The following is a 24,628-nucleotide window of genomic DNA, read 5'->3' on the forward strand; positions in this document are numbered from 1 at the left end:
TAGACATGACGATTTTATTAGTATTTTTTAATTTTTTTAAAATTTTAAATTATTTAATGAATTAAAAAAAGTAATTTCTTAATAGACTCATCATTTCGATGTGACAAGTTTTAGTGAATATATTAAAATATTAGTACACATAGAAATATATCTATAAATAATAAAAATATTTTCAATCAAACTCGTCACATATACGTTATAAATTTATCTAGATTATAAATTAAATTTTTAGTTAGCCTATTGAGCAAAATAATTCACGCGCTTGCCAGGCTTCTTAAAACCCATAGAATATAAGGGCTGGACTTTGAAATGAGAACTTGAGGCATTACTCTATAACTGAAACACTAGATCGCTCCTCTTCCCCATATATACAAACAATTCCGCTTAAGTCTCTCCCTCGCTTCTTAACCCTAGGGTTTACACCACCCGCCGCATACCCCAGCAGCGTTCCCATCACCAGGTAAGGTTTTTTTTATTGGATTTATTACTTATATTGGACTTCCAATTCTCATCTGAATATTCAAATGCCTTCCATTTGCACATTGGCTTTTATTTGATTCATTCCTTGATAGGAAGAAATGGCTGTCCCTTTGCTGTCGAAGAAGATCGTGAAGAAGCGTGTTAAGAAGTTCAAGAGGCCTCAAAGTGACCGCAAGATCTCCGTCCAGGTTATAACATAACCAAATATATCCTCTTATCTTATTTTTTTAGCTGTAATTGGTTTTACCGGGTTTATTTTACTGTGATCCTAAAATCTTTGTCGGTAGATCTCCCTAGCTGAAAGAACGTGAATTTCTTTTCCCTTTGAATGTTTTATAAAATTGAGGTTATAGAGAACAGAAATAACCGATTCGGGATGCCTCCATGAAGTATTTTTGCTTGAATAATATAACTTGTTACAGGGGATGCTAGTGGACTCCTTAGTATAATTTTCTGGATGCCTTGAGAGATTTATTTTGTTAAAAATTTTCATGTTGATGGAACAGGTTTGAATTCGTTAAATTTACTTCTGATTAAATGGGAGAATATTAGCAGAACTAGTGTTGCATGCATCTTGCTGTTTTTATCCTGCAATGAATTCTGTTCACCATTAAGATCGTGAAGACTAGGTGTGGCTCCTTTTGGTGTGCATAAGGAATTTTATGAATCGATAGGTTCTTGTTTTATTGGTTTTGTGTGGAATAATATTTGTGTAGAAGCAATCCCTACCATCTTGTTTATGTACTTTTTTTCAAGCGTAGCCTCAATAATCTCTTCTATTTAACTAGGTGAAGCCATAACAAGCGTGGAAATCTTTTTGTCTTTCGAGTGTTAGATTCATGCTGGGTAGAGTTTTTGGATAAATGAATATGCAACTTTATGATTAGTCAGGATGTCTATCCGATCTCCTAATTGTTTTTCTGCTCAAGTGTTTGAGATGAAACAGCGAAGGTTGATTGTCCTTTTTGTTTAAGTGCTTTTAGATTAGACTCTTTCCTTTTAGTCTGTCATATTTGGATGTCCGTGACATGCTTCTGATATATCCTGTGGTCTTGATAGATACCTATGGCAGCATTTCGGTGCAACTTGGTTAGATGGTTTAACGTGGCTAATAAAACACGCAAGGTGTTCCTCAATATTGTTAAAAAGTTGTTTACATTTTTGCAGACAAACTGGCGAAGGCCCAAGGGTATTGACTCCCGTGTTAGGAGGAAGTTCAAGGGATGCACTTTGATGCCCAACATCGGTTATGGCTCAGACAAGAAGACTCGTCACTATCTCCCCAACGGGTTTAAGAAATTTGTTGTGCACAATGTCCAAGAGCTGGAGCTTCTGATGATGCACAACAGGTATAATACTATAATATATGATGTTTAGCCCTTTTTCTCATTTTGCATTTTCTATCTTGTTGCTGATTGTTACTGCATTCTCAGGACATACTGTGCTGAGATAGCCCATGATGTTTCAACAAAGAAGAGGAAGGAAATTGTGGAGCGAGCAGCTCAGTTGGATGTTGTCGTTACCAACAAATTGGCTAGGTTGCGCAGCCAGGAGGACGAGTGAGAGTCGGTTCATGAGTGTTGATTTTGCTGTTTTTTCATATGATATTTTGTTGTTTAGGAAATATGCACTTTTCGTCCAATGTTTTCAAGTATTATTTTTACTTATGGTTGAATATAAACCCCCGTCTAATTTAAAGTATCGTTGATGTTTTGAGGGATATATTCTTTGGCCATGGTTTTAAAACTTGATTAACAATCGCATTCTAGTTTAATATAAAATTTAATTTCAAATTCTAACTTTTAGTTTAAATGAACTTAAAAATACAAAATCCCTATATTGTGTACCTTTTCTATATAGAAAGCGAAAGGAATAGTTCTTCATAAAAATAAAATTCAAATATCAACATTTAATTAAGATCTATATAACTCCATTGTAGCCCAACTTAAGTCTTCCTATTTGTTTCATTTAAGTGATTATAATTTTAATTTTTAAAAATTTATCTAATATTTTAGATCTACACATTGATCCACATGTTAATTTATCATTCATATTTGACCCATTTGCATTTTTTTAATAGTACATATAAAAGATTTTGCCTGTCAATTCAAATAAAAGAAATATTCTTTTAAATTTTTAAATAATATACATAAAATTTTGGTTTATTTATTTTAAATAATGTATAAGATTTATACTTAATATTAAACCATTGTAATAAATTTAATTTAAATAATTAATAAAAATAAATAATCATTTCATAAAATAAATTTGAATAAAATTAAATTCCAATTTTATTAATTGAACAAATAAATAAATAATATATATATAGGGTTAACTACACGTTGATCACTTATCTTTCAGTTTTGTCCACTTTTGGTCACTAATTTCAAAATACATAAGATATGGTCACTTTCATTTTTATTTAATTAAGATGTGGTTACCCCGAGTTGAATGCTGTTAACAACAGTTAAATATTTTTGATATAATCACACATCTGGTCCCTGTTATTACTTATTCTCTCAATTTAGTCACACTTTTAATAAATTAAAATAAATTTAAGCATCCAATCGAACGATGCCACAGTCATGCCAATAATGTTGTCCAAAACTACCTGACCCGATTGAGCTAACCCATCAACCCAATTAAAAAATATCAGGTATTTATAATAAAAATACATGATTTTTTGGGTTGAGTACCCGACCAGGTTTCTGGGTCGAGCATGGGTTACAAAATGTTGGTTAACCGGGTACCCTCTAACTCGATACTCGATTTAATATATATTTTCATTTTTATTTTATATTAATTTTTATTCATAATCATCAAATTATTTTACTCTAACATTCTAAAATCCTAATTTCTTAAATTTAGACACTATAACGTTCTAAATTCTATTTTTTTAAAATTATTTCACATTAACGTTCTAAATTGTATTTTAAAATATTTATTTTAACTTCAAAATATTTGAAATTTAATTATATTTCTTTAATTTAAATTTTAATATAAATTTTATTTCAATTATTTAATTTGAATTTTTGAACTTTAAGTGTGGATTATATATATTATAGACTTTTAAATTTTAGAATCTTTTATATAAGTTTTAAAAAATAATATAATTTAAAGTGAAAATAAAAAATTATGAACCGAGTACCCGTGACCCGAATTATATATAATATAATTTTTATATATTAACTTAAAATATTTTTATATTAACTTATTAAATATATTTTACTATTAACTTTAATTTAAAAATATTTTATTTTTATTTTCATTTTAAAATATATAATTTATTTTAATTTATTAAAAGTATGACTAAATTAAGAGAATATGTAAATAACATGGACCAAATGTGTGAATATATTAAAATATTTAACTGTTGTTAACGGCTGTTAGCTCCGAGTGACCAAATCTTGTTTAAATAAAAACTTAAGTAACCATATCCTATGAATTTTGAAATCAGTGACCAAAAGTGAACAAAACTAAAAGATAAGTGACTAACCATGTAGTTAACCCATGTATATATATAAGGTTGCAAATAAGTATTTTACGAAAGAAGAAAACACTAGATTCTTGTTCAGGAGATCAAAAGAGATAAAATAAAATTTTGAGCTCTAATCACCACAAATGATGATAGATATCAATGATAAGTGATGGTCGATGCATAGAATATTGATCAAATTTTGTGATTAAATTGATATTTCGTTTAAAATTTAAAATTAAATCGATATTCTATTTAAAGTTCAAAAATTAATTAGAAATTAATCATTTTTAACTTAACATATCGTCTAAGTATCGATACTTAATACTTTAATAATCAAAATGTAACAAATCATGACATATACAATCACAATATAACTTTTATAAAATTGATGATTAGAACTAAAAAATGATATAAATATTATAAACTAGTTTACCCTAATTTTATTTAAAATTTTATAGAAATATAAAAACTAACAGCATATTTATGATAATATTTATTTATTTTTAAATCTTTTGATATGAAAACTAACATCATATTTGTTCATACTATAAAAATTATTGATATAAAAATTGATCACGAGTTCAAATAATAATAATATTTTTAATTGAATTGACACTCAAATAATTATTGATATAAAAATTAATCACAAGTTTAAACATTAATATAATAAAATTAAGGGTAAACTACATATTTAGTATCTCAACTATCACTTTTATTCTGTTTTAGTCATCTAATTATTTTTCTTCAAAATCATATCTAATTTTATGTTTTGGTCATCAAAAAATTAATAGAACTTGTGACATGACACTTTTTTTTTTATTTTTTTAATGATGACGTAATATTATCTTATGGTTACGGTAACATGTATGTTAAAAGAAACAACGGGTGATCAAAATGAAGCGAACACTAAATGTTAGGTATGATTTAAAAAATGGTTGATTGACCAAAACGAAACAAAAGTGATAGTTGTGGTACTACCCTTATAATTTACCCTAAAATTTAAAAAATAAAGAAAAGCTATATTTCATTTATATATATATATTTTGACAAACCTATATTACATAAGATTTCTATATAGAAAACGAAAGGAATAGTTTTCTATAAGAAGAAAATTCAAATATTAAGATTTCATTTAGATCTTTATAACTCCATTGCTTAAGACTTCCGATTGTTTCCCTTTTGGCTTTAGCATTTTCTTCCCCAAACATTTATTCTTTCCCTTCGAACCGCCTTTTCTTCCATAAAAAAATCAATCGAAACATAGAACCCAAACTTAAATATCAAACAATTTAACCAGTTCATCTGGATTTTCACATTGATCTAACTTTTTTTTTAAAAAAATCGAATGGAAAACCAGTTTTTCCTCCCCGCTCAAGGAATCTCACCATCCGGACCGCCATTGGAGTTTGGGCAGTCCCTAACTTCAGCCATGGAAACCCGAGCACAGGAGCTGAGTTCATCAGATTACGGTCTACAGTTCGAGTCAGCACTGAGTTCAATGGTGTCTTCTCCGGCAGCATCGGCTTCCAATGTCTCCAACGACATATTCATGGTGTGGGAATTGCTCGGTAAATTGGGGAGCATTGATAACTCCGGCGAGATCTCCCCTCACCCTTTGATGGCTTCTCCTTATGTTAATGGAAATAACAACAGCACGAACACTTCTTGTTACAGCACTCCATTGAATTCTCCTCCCAAATCAATGGGGATGAATTCCAGCATGGCGGATCTCTCAGCCGATCCAGGATTTGCAGAGAGAGCAGCGAAATTCTCTCGTTTCGGGAGCAGGAGTTTAAATGGTCGAGCGATTCAATTCGGAACCAACAACAATTATGATGAAATCTCTGCTTATAGATCTAATCCATCGTCTTCGAATGGCAAGCTACCTCGTGTTTCCAGTAGTCCTTTAAAGGCAATGGCATCTCAAATCGGCAATAAGAACAATACCCCATTGCAGGATCGATACGAGTTAGCCAATTCTCAAGAGGAATCTTCCATCTCCAATGGCGGTCCTGGTTCGAAGGGGGCGAATTCTAGGAAAAGAAAAGCAGTTCCCAAAGCCAAAACAAACGAGAATTCAACATCTCCATCAACAAATGCTGCAAAGGTAACAGAATGTCAAACAATCCCAGTATCCATTTCATTTTAGAGCACTCAGTAATCATCTATGTCATAACCATTTTTTTTAAAAACAATTAAATAGTATTTTTAAAAACAATTATGACTTTAATTTGGAAAATTTGGTGATTTTGAATGGATTTGAATAAGATTGAAAAGAGTCGCCATTGACCTTTGGGTTAGGTAGGTCAAATACCTAAAAACGTCTTTTAAAAATAATTTTAAGAAAAATAATTTTATAAGACAAAAATTTGGTCTACGTTACCAAAGATTCATTTAAAACAGGTTCGGGAGTCGGTTACGTGTGGGGAAGGGTAAACACCCCCACAACGCCCAAAATTAGTACTGTGTAGCTTACACATCGTCGTAAATGGTGGAAATTACAAATTGAATATAAAACTAAAATATGATTTGTTTATTGAGATTTAATTAATTTACTTCGAATTATTTTATCAGAGAAAATTCTTTAATTTGAAAAGAAATCTCGAGATTAACAATCCTCCGTCGGGAAAATTAACTCGTCTATTTCTTATCTTTTAAAGAATATTCTCTCATCATTTATTTGAAACGTGTATCGAATATAAAATGAAAATTTAAAATTTACATTCACATAAAATAAAGTGAGCGTCACTTAAGGTACCACACATTACATCATTTTAATAAATTAATTAGTAAAATATACTCGACTTGTTACAAGTCCCTATGTCGTTAAAATGCCGTATCGGATCGTACCACTTCGACCAAGTGGTACTTTCCACGCCCATTCTACGCATACGTGTTCTTGAAAATATAATCGAATATTTCTTACATAGATAAAAATATAATGAAAATAAATGTGATTGGAAATACAAAGAGTTATATTAAATTAAAGTAAACAGAATACCAATAATCATCTAATGAGTAAAATGCACATCCATACATAAATGGCTAAAATACAAATTAGTAAATATTACAGACCAAAATAAATATTAAAACATTTAAGGGGCTAAAATATAATTAAAAAATATTAAAAAACAGTAAAACAAATAAACCATAAATCATATTAGGGACCAAAATGAAATGAAAAAAACATAAAGAACTAAACCACAATTAAGTCAAATGTTAAACAGGGACTAAAACGAAACATGCATAAAATAATATGGCCAAATTCGAACTCTAATAAAAATGTAATAATAAACCAGATAAGGACTAAAATATAATGAAAGTAAAATAAACAGACATTAATCGATATTTAACCCAAAATATGAGAGTAGTGATCAAGATAAAAGTTTCATAAATAAAGAGTACAATGTCTAAACTTTCAAAAATATTAACAATAACCAGTCCAGTGACCAAAATGAAGAAAAACATAAATCACATGTCCAAATTCGAAGATCATAAAACATACATAATATATAAACTAGTGATTCAAATAAAACAAAATAAAACTATAGGCTCGAAATAAGATTGCATGGATTTCATTTAGTGATCAGATTACAACCCTTACAAAAGCTTGAGGGACCTAAAATGTGATTAACCCTAAATATAAAAACACAGAATGGGGGAGGGACCGAAACGGTGCGTTCCATTCGGTGGTTATAAACCACCTTAAGGGTTGAGAAACCTAACCCTTCTCATTTCTTCTTTCTCAGCCGCAGACTCAACCCGTGGGAGAGAACTCTCCCTTGGCTCACCGCCATGGGAGGTGACCAAGCCTCCTGCAACCGCTAATCAGTGGCCACTAAACCTAAACCGATCAACCATCCCCCACGAACGACCTCTCCTTTGAAACCCGACCTCTAGAACCCAAACCCACAACTTATACCACCCGAAACCAACCCCCCCCAAAACCAGAAAAACAAAGGCTTTACCTTCAGATATGGGGCTAGCTGGGATCGGAGAAGGTCACAGCGAGATTCACGGTGGTGGTTAGAGAAGGTAAAACTTTTCTTTCTTCTCTTTTTTTTTTTTGTTTCGAATTTCTCTCTGTATTTTTTCATTTTTTTCTTTTCTTTCTGGTTTCGTTTCCTTGATTTATGTTGAGTATTTGGTGAGATGATGATATCTAGAAAAAATAGGAGATGGGTCTCACTGACTTTTCATGATTACATCCCGATTTTTCGGGATTTAATATGTTTTTAAATGGATTCTCGGATTTAGGCTACTGTAGATGAAATATATACTGATTTGGTGATATGTTTCACTGTAGATGACGATGGTGGTGGGGTAACAGTGACTAGATCATTGGAGTGGACCGGAACTTGCGGCGGCGGCGTGACATTTCCTCTGTTGAGGGCGACGGCTACTGAACGGTTAGGGCTTCAGACCTAAATGGCCTTTGATCTGGACCATTGGATGGGTCCAGATCAGACGGTCTTGATGGTGCGGCGCTGAGGCAGAGAAGGGGTAACCCTAACGGGTTTGGGCCGATTGCTGGGCCGCAGGTCTGGGTTGTTGGGCTCCGGGATTGGGCCTTTGTAATCTGAATTGGGCTTCTAAGCCTGCAAAAAAATGTAATATGTAAAATTAATAATAATAGTTAATAATAATTAATAATAAAAAATAATAATAAAATAAAAATAAAAATAAATATAAAAGACCCGGACAAAAACGGGTGTCCACAGCTGCCCCTCTTTGCACATACTTGTGTTAACAAGAACAGTGCAAAGACGACAAGACAACACGTTTTTGTCTGGTTCTCCCTCTCAAACTTAGAAATTGAGTAATGTTGGTTGTTGGGGACGACACTGCTCATACGTGATGAAGAGTTCGGGTCGTCTAAGGGAAACACGATTCCTACGTGATGAAGAAATCTGGTCAAGGGATGACACGGCTCATACGCGATGAAGAGTTCTGGTCATCTTTAAGAAGGGTGATAACTCGGTTCCTACGTGATGAGGAAATCTGGTCAAGGGATGACACGGCTCATACGCGATGAAGAGTTCTGGTCATCTTTAAGAAGGGTGATAACTCGGTTCCTACGTGATGAGGACGGCTGATTATCTAAGGTTGACACGGCTCCTACGTGATGAGGAAGTCTGGTCGTCTAAGGGTAGATGACATGGTTCATACATGATGAAGAACTCTGGCCATCTTTAGGAAGGGTGATAACTCGGTTCCTACGTGATGAGGACGGCTGGTTATCCTAATGTTGACACTCTCCTATGTGATGAGGAGATCTGGTCAGTTGATGTTGACTGATTCATTGCTTCAATAATGAAATAAGTCTTGAAGATCCTGTAAAAATGGTCATATGCCATGATTTCATGTTATCAATATGCTCTAAGAATGATCTAAATGCATGTTTAAAGGGTTATGCTCAGTTCGTTCCTGGCATTGAGACTCTCTCATACTCTTTGATCGAAACATGCGATATTTATGCGTTTATCCATGCTTGGTTACTTTCTTGACCTCTCATTAAATATTCTTTGACTTGGTCCTTCTGATCTACCCCGAGAGAGTTTATCTTGCCTCTTTGATTCTTTGGTCATTGATTGATTTTTCAGAGAAAATTCATTCAGAATGGCCTCTCCTTGTTGCATGCCTTTAAATTGGGACTTCTTTGCTTGAGAAAAGTATGATTATGTTGAAACTGATTTCTTTAATCTGAACCCTTTTTTTCAATGGTTTGCTCAATGATTTATGGGAGCGTGTCTTTGTATGTGTTCTCTGGCGAACACCTGTTTCAAAATCCCCATACTCTAACATTTTTCAGAGTAAGGCATAATAACCGATGTTATTGATTAGTAATTTGGTGAATATATGCGAGGATATTGAATCAACTTCAAAAATTTCACTGAAGATAGGTAATGAGAAAGTACAATCTTTTGGGACAAGAAAACAAGTATATACAAAGGAAAAACAATGGACAAATATAGTGAATATCAAATGCTGAGTCCTTCTATTTCTTCACCCCAAATCTTTCTCGAAAGTTGACATGTGTTTCGAAGATTCAGATCGTACAAAAGATGTGTGAGCATGAGAGTCTTTCCCTAAACTGTTAGGCTTCCGAGGGAATCCACCATTTCAATTTCTGATTATTCGAGCCGTCCATTACGGATTTTCAACTCGAATCCTCCTTTGGTTTCAAGATGCCCATTTTGGGTTTTCATCTTGAACCCTCCTTTATTTATTTTCTTCTTTTTCATTTTTTTTAAGTGTAATATCGTTTGACCGAATCTGAATTCACGGGATTAGGCAAATCTTCCCCATCCATTTCTGTTAACACCAAAGCTCCTCCTGAGAATGCCTTTTTTACAACATAGGGACCTTCCCAGTTCGGCATCCACTTCCCTCGAAAGTCTTTTTGCATAGGTAAGATCTTTTTTAGTACCAAATCGCCTTCACGAAATTCTCGAGGTCTGACTTTCTTGTCATATGCTTGTATCATCCTTTTCTGGTACATTTGGCCATGGCAGATAGCTCTCAGCCTTTTCTCCTCAATCAAATTTAATTGATCAAACATACTTTGTACCCAATCAGCCTCGTCCAGTTTCAACTCCATCAATACTCTCAAAGAAGGTATTTCCACCTCAACAGGTAAAACTGCTTCCATCCCATATACCAAAGAGAATGGTGTTGCCCCAGTAGATGTACGAACGGACGTGCGATAAGCAAGCAACGCAAAAGGTAATTTTTCATGCCAGTCCCTATATGTTTCAGTTGCTTTTGTGATGATCTTCTTGATGTTTTTATTCGCTGCCTCTACTGCCCCATTCATTTTTGGGCGATAAGGAGCCGAATTGTGATGTTTGATCTTTAACTTTGTGCAAACTTCCTTCATTAAATCGTTGTTCAAATTCAATGCATTATCTGTGATGATCCTTTCAGGTGTTCCATATCTACAAATGATTTCTCTTTTTAGAAATCTGCACACTGCTCCTTTTGTGACATTAGCATAAGAGGCAGCTTCAACCCATTTGGTGAAGTAGTCTATAGCCACTAAGATAAAACGATGTCCATTTGAGGCCTTCGGTGAAATTGCCCCAATGACATCGATGCCCTACATTGAAAATGGCCAAGGTGTGTTCATTACATGGAGTGGTGAAGGAGGAACATGTATTTGGTTATCATGAATCTGGCATTTATGACATCTTCGAGCAAATCTGATACAATCTCCTTCCATAGTGGACCAATAGTACCCAAACCTCATGATTTTTCTAACCATTGTGAATCCATTAGCATGTGTTCCACAAATTCCTTCATGGACTTCCTCAAGTATTTTCTTGGCCTCAATTCTATCCACACATCTCAAAAGCACCTGATCCTTGCTTTTTTTATACAATATATCTCCATCAAGGACATACCCCATTGCTAATCTTCTTAAGGTCCGTTTATCATTCTCAGCTGCCTCCGCCGGGTAAGCCCGATACTTCACATATTGAAGAATATCATAATACCATGGGAGACTATCATCCCCTTCTTCCTATATGTTGCAACAATGAGCTGGCATTTCTCTTATACTCATCCGAATAGGCATCATTCGAGATTGATCATCGGCCTTAAACATAGCTGCCAACGTAGCCAAGGCATATGCCATTTGATTTTCTTCACGAGGAAGATAAGCAAAAGAAATTTCTTCAAACTCTTTGATCAACTCCATCACTAAGTTCTTGTATTCTATCAACTTGGAGTCTCGAGTCATCCATTCCCCGCGAAGCTGATAAATAACCAGAGCAGAATCGCCGAATACTTCCAGGCTTTTAACTTTGCGCTCAATTGCAGCTTGAATACCTAAGATACATGCTTCATATTCCGCCATATTGTTAGTGCATTCAAAGGCGAGCCTACTAGTACAAGGATAATGATCTCCCTCAGGTGAAACTAGTATTGCCCCAATTCCATATCCCACAGCATTAGAAGCGCCATCGAAGTTCATTTTCCATGCTTCATTTTTCGGAGTATCTTCTTCAGTAACAAATATACTCATCAAGTCCTCGTTCGGAAAATCAAATTTTACTGGCTCATAGTCTTCTAATGCTCTGCTTGCCAGGAAATCTGCAATAGCACTCCCTTTAACTGATTTCTGGTTCATGTAGACCATATCAAATTCGGACAACAACATTTGCCATCTCGCCATCCTTCCAGTTAGAGCCGTTGATTCCATCAGGTACTTTAACGGATCCAGTCTTGATATCAACCAGGTAGTATGATACAACAAATATTGTCTCAGCCTCTTAGTAGTCCATACTAAAGCACAACACAACTTTTCGATAGAGGAGTATCGAGTCTCACAGTCAGTGAATTTCTTACTGAGATAGTAAATAGCTCGTTCTCTTCTTTCAGTTTCGTCATGTTGGGCCAACACACATCCCATTGACTTCTCAAAGACAGTCAAATATAAAATCAATGGTTTGTTTGGGATTGGTGGCATCAAGACAGAAGCATTAATTAAGTAACCCTTAATTCTATCGAAGCATTCTTGGCAACTATCATCCCATTCTCCTGGGTTTCGCTTTCTCAGTAATCGGAATATTGGATCACATTTCTCAGTCAACTGAGAGATGAATCTGGCAATATAATTTAACCTCCCCAAAAAACCTCGTACTTCTTTTTGCGTTCTAGGGGGAGGTAATTCCAAAATTGCTTTGACTTTATCAGGATCTATTTCTATCCCATTCTCACTGACTACAAATCCCAATAACTTCCCTGAAGTAGCTCCAAATGTGCACTTGGCCGGGTTAAGCTTGAGCTGGTATTTCTTTAATCTTAAAAATAGTTTCCTTAAGACTTTTACATGTTCTTCTCCAGTTTGTGATTTGGCAATCATATCATCCACGTACACTTCTATATCCCTGTGCATCATATCGTGGAACAACGTAACCATGGCTCTTTGATATGTTACCCCGGCGTTCTTAAGTCCAAAGGGCATCACCTTGTAACAAAACGTACCCCACATTGTCACAAAAGTTGTCTTTTCCATGTCTTCTGGGTCCATCTTAATTTGATTGTAACCTGAGAAACCATCCATGAAAGAGAAAAGAGCCAGCCGTATTGTCAACCAAAGTATCGATATGTGGGAGTGGAAAATTATCTTTGGGGCTCGCTTGATTGAGATCCCGGTAGTCAACACACATCCGAACTTTGCCATCTTTCTTTGGAACTGGCACTATGTTTGCTACCCATTCAGGGTACTTGGCCACTTGTAAAAATCCAGCATCGAATTGTTTCTTCACTTCTTCCTTGATTTTTAATAGCATATCTGGTCTCATTCTTCGAAGTTTTTGCTGAACAGGCTTGCATTCTGGCTTTATTGGTAGCTTGTGCATCACAATGTCAGTTTCCAACCCCGGCATATCTTGATAAGACCAAGCAAACACATCCCTATATTCCCGAAGAAGGCTTATAAGACCATCTCTTATTTTTGGTGAGAGTGAAGTGCCAATTTTAACTTCCTTTATATCCTCTTCTGTTCCCAAATTTATTGTTTCAGTTGTCTCTTTGTGGGGCAATATTTGTCTATCTTCTTGCTCCATCATTCTAACAAGCTCAGAGTTTAACTCACATTCCTCTTCATCTTTATAACCCTCAGATTCTTCGAGACACATGTCATTTTCAAAAATCAATTTGTGGTTCAAAAGTATCATTACTCGAACAGTTGATATCTGAAGACCTGCGAATCAAAAGGAGTATATTTGGCTATGGACAAAAATTTTATCTAATATTTATCAAGAAAATAATTATCAATAAAGAATAAAGAATACTCAAGGGATGAATAAAAATACTTGCTAAGATTAGAATGAAAGAAGAACACTGTTTCATTAAAGCAATGACAAATAACAATTTGTCCTTTTACAAAAGCCCTATTATATTTGGGTCAAAAGGAGACAGATTTGTTATTATGCATTACTTTGAAAAGTGCTTATAGAACACAGGGAGTTCTTCAACAATGTAATTGTTCAAAACATAGCCAGGAGGACACGGACGGATTGATGCCAATGAACACTCTCCAGTAGACTCTTCTGTGATAACGTTGATGCTCAGGCTTCCCAATAAATCTTCAACAAATTCTGTATCTTCAATATCCCCTGACTGTTTCAGCGTGTCAATCACAAATCCTCCAGACACAAAAGATTTGGAGAGTGGTGGAATGACCATGGGTCCCCAAACAAGGTCTTCTCCCTTTACTCTTGCCTTCCTCCTTTCCTTAAGCTTTTGTGCATCTCTGACTTTATCATGGTACGTTGGTTTGTATCCGAGACCAAAATAATTTCTTTTAGGAACTGCAGCCGGCCCTTCAGTGATGCCTTGCAGTTTCTTTCCCAAGCCTTTCCCTACCTTTGCTCCTCTAGCTAATGTCTCTTTTAATTGCATCTTTGTATTTTTTGAAAGATGAGGAATGGGAATTCTTTTGCCTTCAGAGATAAAAGTAGCATTAACAAATTCCAAGGACTGGAAAGAGGACTCTAGTGCATTTTCATCTACCCCTACATATGGTGCATCTGTAGTGATAGAGGCAATGATGTCTTCTTCCGCTTTGATGGTCACCAGAGTCCCATCAACAATGAATCGGAGCTTTTGGTGAAGGGAGGAAGGAACTTCCCCAACCATGTGAATCCAGGGTCTCCCCAGCAAGCAACTATAACTCGGATGGATATCCATGACAACAAAATCTACTTCAAATGTTGTAGGGCCAATTCTGAGAGGGATAATCATCTTCCCCATTATCTTGCGTTCTGTCCCATCAAATGCCCTTACAGCATTGCCACAAACCCTCATTTGTGATACACCACAGGAAGTCTATTTAGAGTGGCGAATGGCATAACATTCAAGGCCGATCCGTTGTCAATTAACACCCCTGAGACGATGACTCCTTTGCAATGAGCCGTAATGTGTAAAGCCTTGCCCCTGCCTTTTCCTTCTTCAGGTATTTCGTCATCATAAAAATAAATAAAATTATCTGCATTAATATGATTTACCATCCTGTCCACACGTTCTACTGGTATATCCTTCCCTACAAAAGTTTCATTCAGCACTTTGATCAGAGTATTTCGATGTACTTCCGAATGCAACAGTAGAGATAACATTGAAATCCGCGCTGGGGTCTTATAAAGCTGTTCCACAATATTATACTCGCTGTGTTTCAGAAACTTTAAAAATTCCTGAGCCTCCTCAATCTTAACAGGCTCATTCAATTTATCATCAGGATCTTTAATAACCACATCCCTTGCTTTATCAGCCTTTCCAGGAGCATAGCACCTTCCACTCCTGGTGAAAAATCCAACTTCAGCAACCTCTTCCTCCTTACTCTCAGGAGTATTAATTTGGCATGTATAGTCCCAGGGAACACTCTTGTTACTCTTGTAGGTAAAAGGCGCAGGGGTTTTGATCACCACCCTAGATGTTATACTTCCACTACTGGCCTCGTAATTTGGTTTCGATATGACCAGGACAAGCTTTTTTAAATTCTTTTCAGCTTCCCTTGAATTTTCTTCAGAAGCGCAGATATATCTTTCATTCTCACTCATTCTTTCTTCATAGAACTGTAACTCCTTCTTGTTCATTAATTCTTGGACTATTTGCCTGAATTCTTGACAGTCCTGAATTTGATGACCATTTTCACCATGGTATTCACAAAAGTTTTCTGTCTTTTCCGTTGAGCATTCATTTCTAGGGCTCAACAACCCTCTCTCCTTTATTTGAGCATATACCCATTTCAGTGGTGTTCTTATTTCTTCAATTCTCCTCTTAATTCTCTGATTTTTCTCAATAGCGTTCACTCCCTGATTCTGATGATTTGGAAGCGGGTTTGCAGCAACACAGGGTGCTTCAGAATCATTAAAGGACACCACCTTTCTCTTGATCAGATCTTCAACCACTCTTTTAAAAGCGAGACACTTTTCAATGTTATGTCCTCTGAGATTTGCATGATATTCACATGTCTCATTTTCGTTGAACCATTTTGGATAAGGTGGTTTAATTGGATCAATGAATTTTGGTGACACTACGTGAGCTTGGACTAATCCATGGAAGAGCTCACTGTAAGTCATTGGTATGGGAGTGAACGTCATCCTTTCATTGTTATGCTCGCGCTTAGTCTCTCCTTGGGATGAAGAAGAATTTCCCATCTTCGGCTTACTCACAGAGAAATTTACATTATTCACCTCTCATTCTTTCCTTTTCACATAGGGTTTCTTTGCAGGAGTTTGGCTACCGACAATCTGCCCCTTCTTTAATGCTCTCTCGATCATCTCTCCGCACATCACGATATCAGAGAAACTCTTAGTTGCCACTCCTAACATATGATCAATATAAGGAGATTTTAACGTATCTATAAACATGGTTATAAACTCCCTCTCAATAAGTGGTGGGTGCACTTGAGCAGCAATATCCCTCCAGCGCTGAGCGTACTGTCGGAAGGTCTCATTATGCTTCATATCCATATTTTGGAGAGTAACACGATCAGGCATCATATCGGTAACGTGTTGATATTGTTCTTTAAACGCATTGGCCAAATCCTTCCAAGACCCTATTTTAGCTCGGGTTAATTGGTTATACCATCTGACAGCTGACCCCGTCAAGCTGGCCTGGAAACAGTGAATTAATAGCCCATCATCCTTCACAAATCCTGTCATTCTTCGACAAAACATGGTCAAGTGAGCAACAGGACAAGTTTTCCCATCATACTTTTCAAATTCCGGCATTTTGAACTTTGGTGGTAATACTAGGTCTGGCACAAGACTCAATTCTTCTGCATTCATTCCGTCTTGAGAACCCTGCTTTCCCATTTCTTTAAAAAACCCTTTGCACCAGTCCTTTAAATGCTCTGGTACTTCTGTTTTAGGTTTCTCCATTTCCTCAGGATCTACATCAATATACTCATGAGGACTGTTTTGAGGGTTAGTCGTGGCCATTTGCACCTTTATAGCTGAAGACCCTGCAGGATGTTCAACCAGCTTTTCAGGTGAGATAACTAGTCTCGGGGTAGACTCCTGCCTAGAAACTTCAACAGGGGCAGTGCTTGGTTCTTTAACTGTTTCAGTACGTATCCCAGACATCTTGGTCATCATCTCATTCATCATATTAGCCTGGCTTTGCAGGATTTGATCTATAATTGACTTTTGTGACTGATCCATCTTTGCCTGCCATTCTTGTTGTATTCTTAGTAAATCTTCTTGCATTTCTTTCTTTAATTGATCAAGCTTGGCCTCCATGGCTCTACTTCGCGTGTGATAAGGATTGGAGTTTTTACTTGCCAGAATCGTCTGTCACATAACCCTTCGGAAATTAATTTTATTGTTCTTTTAAATTCGAATGCATATTATTGGTAATGTGCTATAAATGATACATTTTATTGGTGATGCATTATAAATGATGAATTTACTTATGCATAATGAATGATGCAAGTATGAAATGCAAAAAGGCGTTGACCCAAGCAGTAACCATTCGGAAATACTTTCATTGGATAAAAAGTTTCACTCATTACAAAGGAGTTCTATTACATATAAGGCCTAGCCCTCAGACTCAGCTCTACAATTTCATTCATAATGGCGATGATCTCCCTTGTATATTCAGAAACCGAATTTGTGCGCAGTTGGATGATCTCCGCTCTATTGGCTAATTCGTTCATGTACCGAGCCACTTCACCCATTTGAGCAATAGCTTCCCCCATCATGCGCTCGCGTTCTTCTACCAAGGATCGATAATGCTCATATGTATTTTCCCATCCCTTATTGATGCGTTTGATTTCTTTTTCTAGACTGGTAATATGAATTCGGCATTTCTGGAGTTCACCTTTCAATTCTCTGATTTCCTTCTGGAAGGATTTGTTTTCTTCGAGAGCAACTCTTAGGTCCACTGAAGCGGGAGGAACTTGCACTTGCAGAAGGGATTGCTCAAGGTTCGATACATGACTTTTGAGCTCATCATTCATAGCTCGAGATTGGTTCATCTCATGTTCGAATCTCATCTGTAATTCTCCCATTTCTCCCGTGAGCTCATCTACTTGCTGACTTTTTGTAGAGAATCTCTGCATCCACGATCCAATCTCTGCCTGCTTTCTATCTAGGATTCGATTCCATCCCTGTCTCTCAGACCGCATCTCTTCTTTCTTTTGCTTTCTTTCTTCTTCGAGCTTTAAAATTCTTCGATCTTTGTCCTCAAAGTCCTCAATTATACTGTTCATCTCAGTTTTTAACCCCTGGACTTGATTCTTTTCTTCTTCTAATTCTTTCAGGCTGACTTCTTTTTCTTCATGGAGTTTTTGAGCTCTACGAGCCTCAGCTTTATACTACTTGATCAATTCCTTTTTATCGGCTTCTAACTCGCATACTTTTGCTTTTCCAGCTTCTATCTTCTTGATCTGACACTTGTTCTCAATTTCCAGACTCTTGATTCGCCGTCTTGCAGCTGCTAATTCTCTGGATCCAAGTCTCTTTCTCACTTGCTGCACCCTTTGATAATCTTTTTTTAAGTCTTCTAAATCGGCTTCCACCTCCTCTTTCCGTTCTCTCATCATTATAAACTGTCTGGCATGAAATTCAGCCTCGATAGTCAACATGAAGTTTTCTCTCTCCATCTCTTCTATTTTCTTGGAATCTTTAGCCTTTTCCATTTCAAACTCAATTCTTTGGATTTCCAAATTCGAAGGGATATTTCTGATTTGTTCTTCTATCGACCTTGATCCCTCTCCAGATGTTAAAGGTATTTTATCATTTATCCTCTTGATTCTCCAGGCTTCATAATCGGGCGTCAAGATAACATCCGCTCCAACCACTTTAGTCCTAAAAGTCATCCTCCAAGAATCAGCCACATCTTTGATTTTCTTTCTATAATTGCCTTCTTTATAATCAAATTCAGCACCAGTCAACCCATGAGTCACGGGAACAAACTGTCGGGCACCGTACTGTCTCAATATCAACAAAGGAGCGTATCCCACTCCTCCCCACAGTCCCAGTAATATAATCCAGTCCAAATCTCCACACTTGAATAAGATTTGTGTATGCATCAGCCACGGTGTTCGCCATGCTATGTTTTGACTCTGTAGATTCCGGAAGAAATCAATCCATTGATCTTTCTGAGATACTTCAGGCCACTCCTTCATAAGGTACTCAGCAACAGGAGAATAATCTTTCAAAAAACGGTTATAGTTGACTTTTTCTTCCTTCCAGAAATGGCTTCTGATCCACACAGTAAGCAATTGAGCACAACCCATAAAACGACCTCCCCCCAACCTTCTACATATATTCAAAGATCGGAAAGTTTCAGCAAGAATTGCATGGACCGGATTCACCTCTCTTCCTAACTTCTCAACCAAATCGACTACTGCTAGCTCGATCAATCCCAAACATTTTGGAAAGATTACCAAACCATATATACCCAAAGCAAATACATCTCTACGCACGTTTTCATCTACGTGTGCTTCAGCTATCTTTTGTAAGTGAGACCACGGCACTCCCTCACTTTCTCCCTTGCGTTGCAAGCGATCATTTACCCATTTGTCGCTTGTGCCCGAGATCTTTGCAAGTTTTGACTTAAAAGAAGGCCCTTTTATCGACCGGGAGTAAACTTTGTCCACTTTAACGCTTGTCAGATTCAACAGAAATTGGTATTCCTCGAGGGTTGGAGTCATGTCCTCTCGGTTGAATGTGAAACAACTATAGGCCGGATTCCAAAACTGTATTATGCTTCGTATGAGAACCGGGTCTACCTTCACGTATATAAGATGAAATATATCCCCATAAGTCTGCTGAAAAGCTTGCCTCTCAATAAGATTCCAACTTTCCCAAATGGTTTTCAATCCCTGAAGCTCATTCTGTTTTAAAGAAGCTGGTGCATAATCAGACAGATCTGACACGTAGTTCCCTGATAGACTATCTCCCTGCTCTTTCTGCTTGGCTTCGGACCAGTTCCTTACATCTGCTGGATTCACTTCTTTGTTTAGGAAACTCCTTTCCATCGTGAAAGTCTTTCCACTTTATCGATACTCACAGATCAATCGCCTTTTCTAATGATATGTCTATGCAGTATGAAAAAAATAAACAAAACAAACAAAACAGTTAGTCAAAACAATTGCATAAATTTAACATAAAAAGATAAGTAAAACGGGAAATAAATCTATTCTATTTATGTATTATCTACCCGAATAATATTCCTCAAAAAGGGTCCTACCCAAACATGCTCTCTACCCTCCTAAATTAATTAAATTCTAACTGCACCTAAATTCTATTTCACATGCTTTAACAGAATAAATCTATTCTACACACTCAAAAATAAATAAATAAAATAAAATAAAAAGGTTAGAGGGTTTCTCCATTGTGTACGCCTATTTTGGGTACCTATTGACGGATCGAGGTTCAGTATGACTCTACCTAGTGTGACCGTTCTATGGTTCACTATATGCATGGTTTCAGCTCTAACAGGAAAAAAGGAACTCGAATTGTCCTTGATGTCAGTGCCCCCTTGGGCTACCAAACCCTCAATCCTCACCCATTACAGGTTTCAAACAGACCGAGTTCAATTCGAGGGGATTCACAGCCTTATACTCATACGAGGAATAAATTCCTACGAAGGTATAAGGTATGTATCCCATGGGTTATTTGCTAAAACTCATACGAAGAATAAATTCTTACGAGAGTAAAGCAATCACCCTAACTAATTTGGATCGAAACTCATGTCTAGAGCTCATGTTATGCTAATGAAAGTGATGTGTGTGAGGAGAAACAAACAAACCTTTGACTCAAAAACAGGGGAAAAAAAACACCCAACGAGAACTAAGAAATATCTGAAAAAAATGAAAACAATTAAAATGTTAGTATATAAAAATAAAGAGATAAAATAATACATAAAAATTCAATAAATAGATCATAGTTTTACTAAAGATTCGAACTTATAATTTCCACCATAACGACCATATATAAGCGACCGACAGCCTGACTCTCTAGAAGTCCCCAGCAGAGTCGCCAAGCTGTCATAACCATTTTTTTTAAAAAACAATTAAATAGTATTTTTAAAAACAATTATGACTTTAATTTGGAAAATTTGGTGATTTTGAATGGATTTGAATAAGATTGAAAAGAGTCGCCATCGACCTTTGGGTTAGGTAGGTCAAATACCTAAAAACGTCTTTTAAAAATAATTTTAAGAAAAATAATTTTATAAGACAAAAATTTGGTCTACGTTACCAAAGATTCATTTAAAACAGGTTCGGGAGTCGGTTACGTGTGGGGAAGGGTAAACACCCCCACAACGCCCAAAATTGGTACTGTGTAGCTTACACATCGTCGTAAATGGTGGAAATTACAAATTGAATATAAAACTAAAATATGATTTGTTTATTGAGATTTAATTAATTTACTTCGAATTATTTTATCAGAGAAAATTCTTTAATTTGAAAAGAAATCTCGAGATTAACAATCCTCCGTCGGGAAAATTAACTCGTCTATTTCTTATCTTTTAAAGAATATTCTCTCATCATTTATTTGAAACGTGTATCGAATATAAAATGAAAATTTAAAATTTACATTCACATAAAATAAAGTGAGCGTCACTTAAGGTACCACACATTACATCATTTTAATAAATTAATTAGTAAAATATACTCGACTTGTTACAAGTCCCTATGTCGTTAAAATGCCGTATCGGATCGTACCACTTCGACCAAGTGGTACTTTCCACGCCCATTCTACGCATACGTGTTCTTGAAAATATAATCGAATATTTCTTACATAGATAAAAATATAATGAAAATAAATGTGATTGGAAATACAAAGATTTATATTAAATTAAAGTAAACACAATACCAATAATCATCTAATGAGTAAAATGCACATCCATACATAAATGGCTAAAATACAAATTAGTAAATATTACAGACCAAAATAAATATTAAAACATTTAAGGGGCTAAAATATAATTAACAAATATTAAAAAACAGTAAAACAAATAAACCATAAATCATATTAGGGACCAAAATGAAATGAAAAAAACATAAAGAACTAAACCACAATTAAGCCAAATGTTAAACAGGGACTAAAACGAAACATGCATAAAATAATATGGCCAAATTCGAACTCTAATAAAAATGTAATAATAAACCAGATAAGGACTAAAATATAATGAAAGTAAAATAAACAGACATTAATCGATATTTAACCCAAAATATGAGAGTAGTGATCAAGATAAAAGTTTCATAAATAAATAGTACAATGTCTAAACTTTCAAAAATATTAACAATAACCAGTCCAGTGACCAAAATGAAGAAAAACATAAATCACATGTCCAAATTCGAAGATCATAAAACATACATAATATATAAACTAGTGATTCAAATAAAACAAAATAAAACTATAGGCTCGAAATAAGATTGCATGGATTTCATTTAGTGATCAGATTACAACCCTTACAAAAGCTTGAGGGACCTAAAATGTGATTAACCCTAAATGTAAAAACACGGAATGGGGGAGGGACCGAAACGGTGCGTTCCATTCGGTGGTTATAAACCACCTTAAGGGTTGAGAAACCTAACCCTTCTCATTTCTTTTTTCTCAGCCGCAGACTCAACCCGTGGGAGAGAACTCTCCCTTGGCTCACCGCCATGGGAGGCGACCAAGCCTCCTGCAACCGCTAATCAGTGGCCACTAAACCTAAACCGATCAACCATCCCCCACGAACGACCTCTCCTTTGAAACCCGACCTCTAGAACCCAAACCCACAACTTATACCACCCGAAACCAACCCCCCCCAAAACCAGAAAAACAAAGGCTTTACCTTCAGATATGGGGCTAGCTGGGATCGGAGAAGGTCACAGCGAGATTCACGGTGGTGGTTAGAGAAGGTAAAACTTTTCTTTCTTCTCTTTTTTTTTTTGTTTCGAATTTCTCTCTGTATTTTTTCGTTTTTTTCTTTTCTTTCTGGTTTCGTTTCCTTGATTTATGTTGAGTATTTGGTGAGATGATGATATCTAGAAAAAATAGGAGATGGGTCTCACTGACTTTTCATGATTACATCCCGATTTTTCGGGATTTAATCTGTTTTTAAATGGATTCTCGGATTTAGGCTACTGTAGATGAAATATATACTGATTTGGTGATATGTTTCACTGTAGATGACGATGGTGGTGGGGTAACAGTGACTAGATCATCGGAGTGGGCCGGAACTTGCGGCGGCGGCGTGACATTTCCTCTGTTGAGGGCGACGGCTACTGAACGGTTAGGGCTTCAGACCTAAATGGCCTTTGATCTGGACCATTGGATGGGTCCAGATCAGACGGTCTTGATGGTGCGGCGCTGAGGCAGAGAAGGGGTAACCCTAACGGGTTTGGGCCGATTGCTGGGCCGCAGGTCTGGGTTGTTGGGCTCCGGGATTGGGCCTTTGTAATCTGAATTGGGCTTCTAAGCCTGCAAAAAAATGTAATATGTAAAATTAATAATAATAGTTAATAATAATTAATAATAAAAAATAATAATAAAATAAAAATAAATATAAATATAAAAGACTCGGACAAAAACGGGTGTCCACAATCTAATTCATCGATTTCCAGGCGACTGAACAAAACGAAGAATCAAACGAGAAGCGATGCAAGTCAACTGAGGGCAATGACACAGAGCCTCCTGATCCTCCCAAAGACTACATTCACGTTAGAGCAAGAAGGGGTCAAGCCACCGACAGCCATAGCTTAGCTGAAAGAGTGAGAATCACAAAACCCAGTTTCCCCCCCCCCCCTCTCAATTCAAAGCATTTTACATTGAATATTATCAATCGTTTCATAGGTCCGTAGAGAGAAAATCAGTGAGAGAATAAAGCTTCTGCAGAATCTTGTTCCAGGCTGCAACAAGGTCTGGAATTTGTTCTAATGGGAAAACAAAACAAATTCGTAAAATCATGGCTCCCAGCATTTTGTGAGGGTGACCTGCAGACGATAGCTGAAATGGGGTTTGCCCAAAATCAAAGCAGAGAAATGGGATTACTATCAGAGAATTTCCAGGGTAAGAAAAATCATTTCTTTGTGATTAAGATTTTTTTTACATTATATTTAAATGAATTAGAAATAGATAATCAATTGTTTTATTGCAGGGTAAAATCATGTTGAGCTCTGATAATCCAGGACTAAAGCTCAGAAAAGGCGACCACGGCCGCTGTATAGAAATTGAAAATGGAGCAGGTGCATGAACTAATGCTTGGAGGATTCTTTGCCCTTTTGTATTTTTTTTGGGGTTTACCAATGTATTCTTATTAGCAAAATTTGTAAGATAATTAATGATTTTAATCATCAGACGAATGTAAGAATCATGAATTTAGATGGCGTAATCTGGAGGACAAGATTAGTGTTAAGTTTTAAGCAGCTGTAATTGTTTTGTTATTTTTAATCACAAGCAAAAAGTCTAATTTAGAGCTGAGCTGTAGTCAACTCAAACCCATGCATCTTGGGAATCTCATAAATGTCTAGAATATGAACTATAAGACATTTTTTTGATTTAACAACTCAATTCAAGATGTCAAGACAATACAATTATGTGATCTAAGACCTAAATATTGGATTACTCTATTTTTTTCTTATGATAATTATATATTCTTAAATTTAAATTCATTTTTCACAACTATTCAAAGTTGAAGTACTTGGAAGTTTTTAAATTA

The 24,628-nt window shown here is 35.9% G+C and overlaps 2 protein-coding genes across 2 annotated transcripts; both read left to right on the plus strand.

The window, feature by feature from the left end:
- Nucleotides 1-368: 368 nt before the first annotated feature.
- Nucleotides 369-2,157, plus strand: LOC120182946 (60S ribosomal protein L32-1-like). The gene is made up of 4 exons (XM_039187760.1): nucleotides 369-460; nucleotides 573-668; nucleotides 1,648-1,829; nucleotides 1,914-2,157. Exons 2-4 carry the CDS (start codon nucleotides 579-581, stop codon nucleotides 2,041-2,043), a joined length of 402 nt encoding a protein of 133 aa, XP_039043691.1. The 5' UTR covers nucleotides 369-460; nucleotides 573-578; the 3' UTR covers nucleotides 2,044-2,157.
- A 3,146-nt stretch (nucleotides 2,158-5,303) lies between these two features.
- LOC120182851 (transcription factor bHLH78-like) lies at nucleotides 5,304-24,192 on the plus strand. The gene is made up of 4 exons (XM_039187703.1): nucleotides 5,304-6,065; nucleotides 23,535-23,681; nucleotides 23,764-23,979; nucleotides 24,068-24,192. Exons 1-3 carry the CDS (start codon nucleotides 5,304-5,306, stop codon nucleotides 23,845-23,847), a joined length of 993 nt encoding a protein of 330 aa, XP_039043634.1. The 3' UTR covers nucleotides 23,848-23,979; nucleotides 24,068-24,192.
- Nucleotides 24,193-24,628: the final 436 nt, after the last annotated feature.

Source organism: Hibiscus syriacus, unplaced genomic scaffold (genome assembly GCF_006381635.1).
Source record: "Hibiscus syriacus cultivar Baekdansim isolate YM2019G1 unplaced genomic scaffold, ASM638163v2 tig00112738_pilon, whole genome shotgun sequence".
In the NCBI taxonomy this organism is placed as follows: Eukaryota; Viridiplantae; Streptophyta; class Magnoliopsida; order Malvales; family Malvaceae; genus Hibiscus; species Hibiscus syriacus.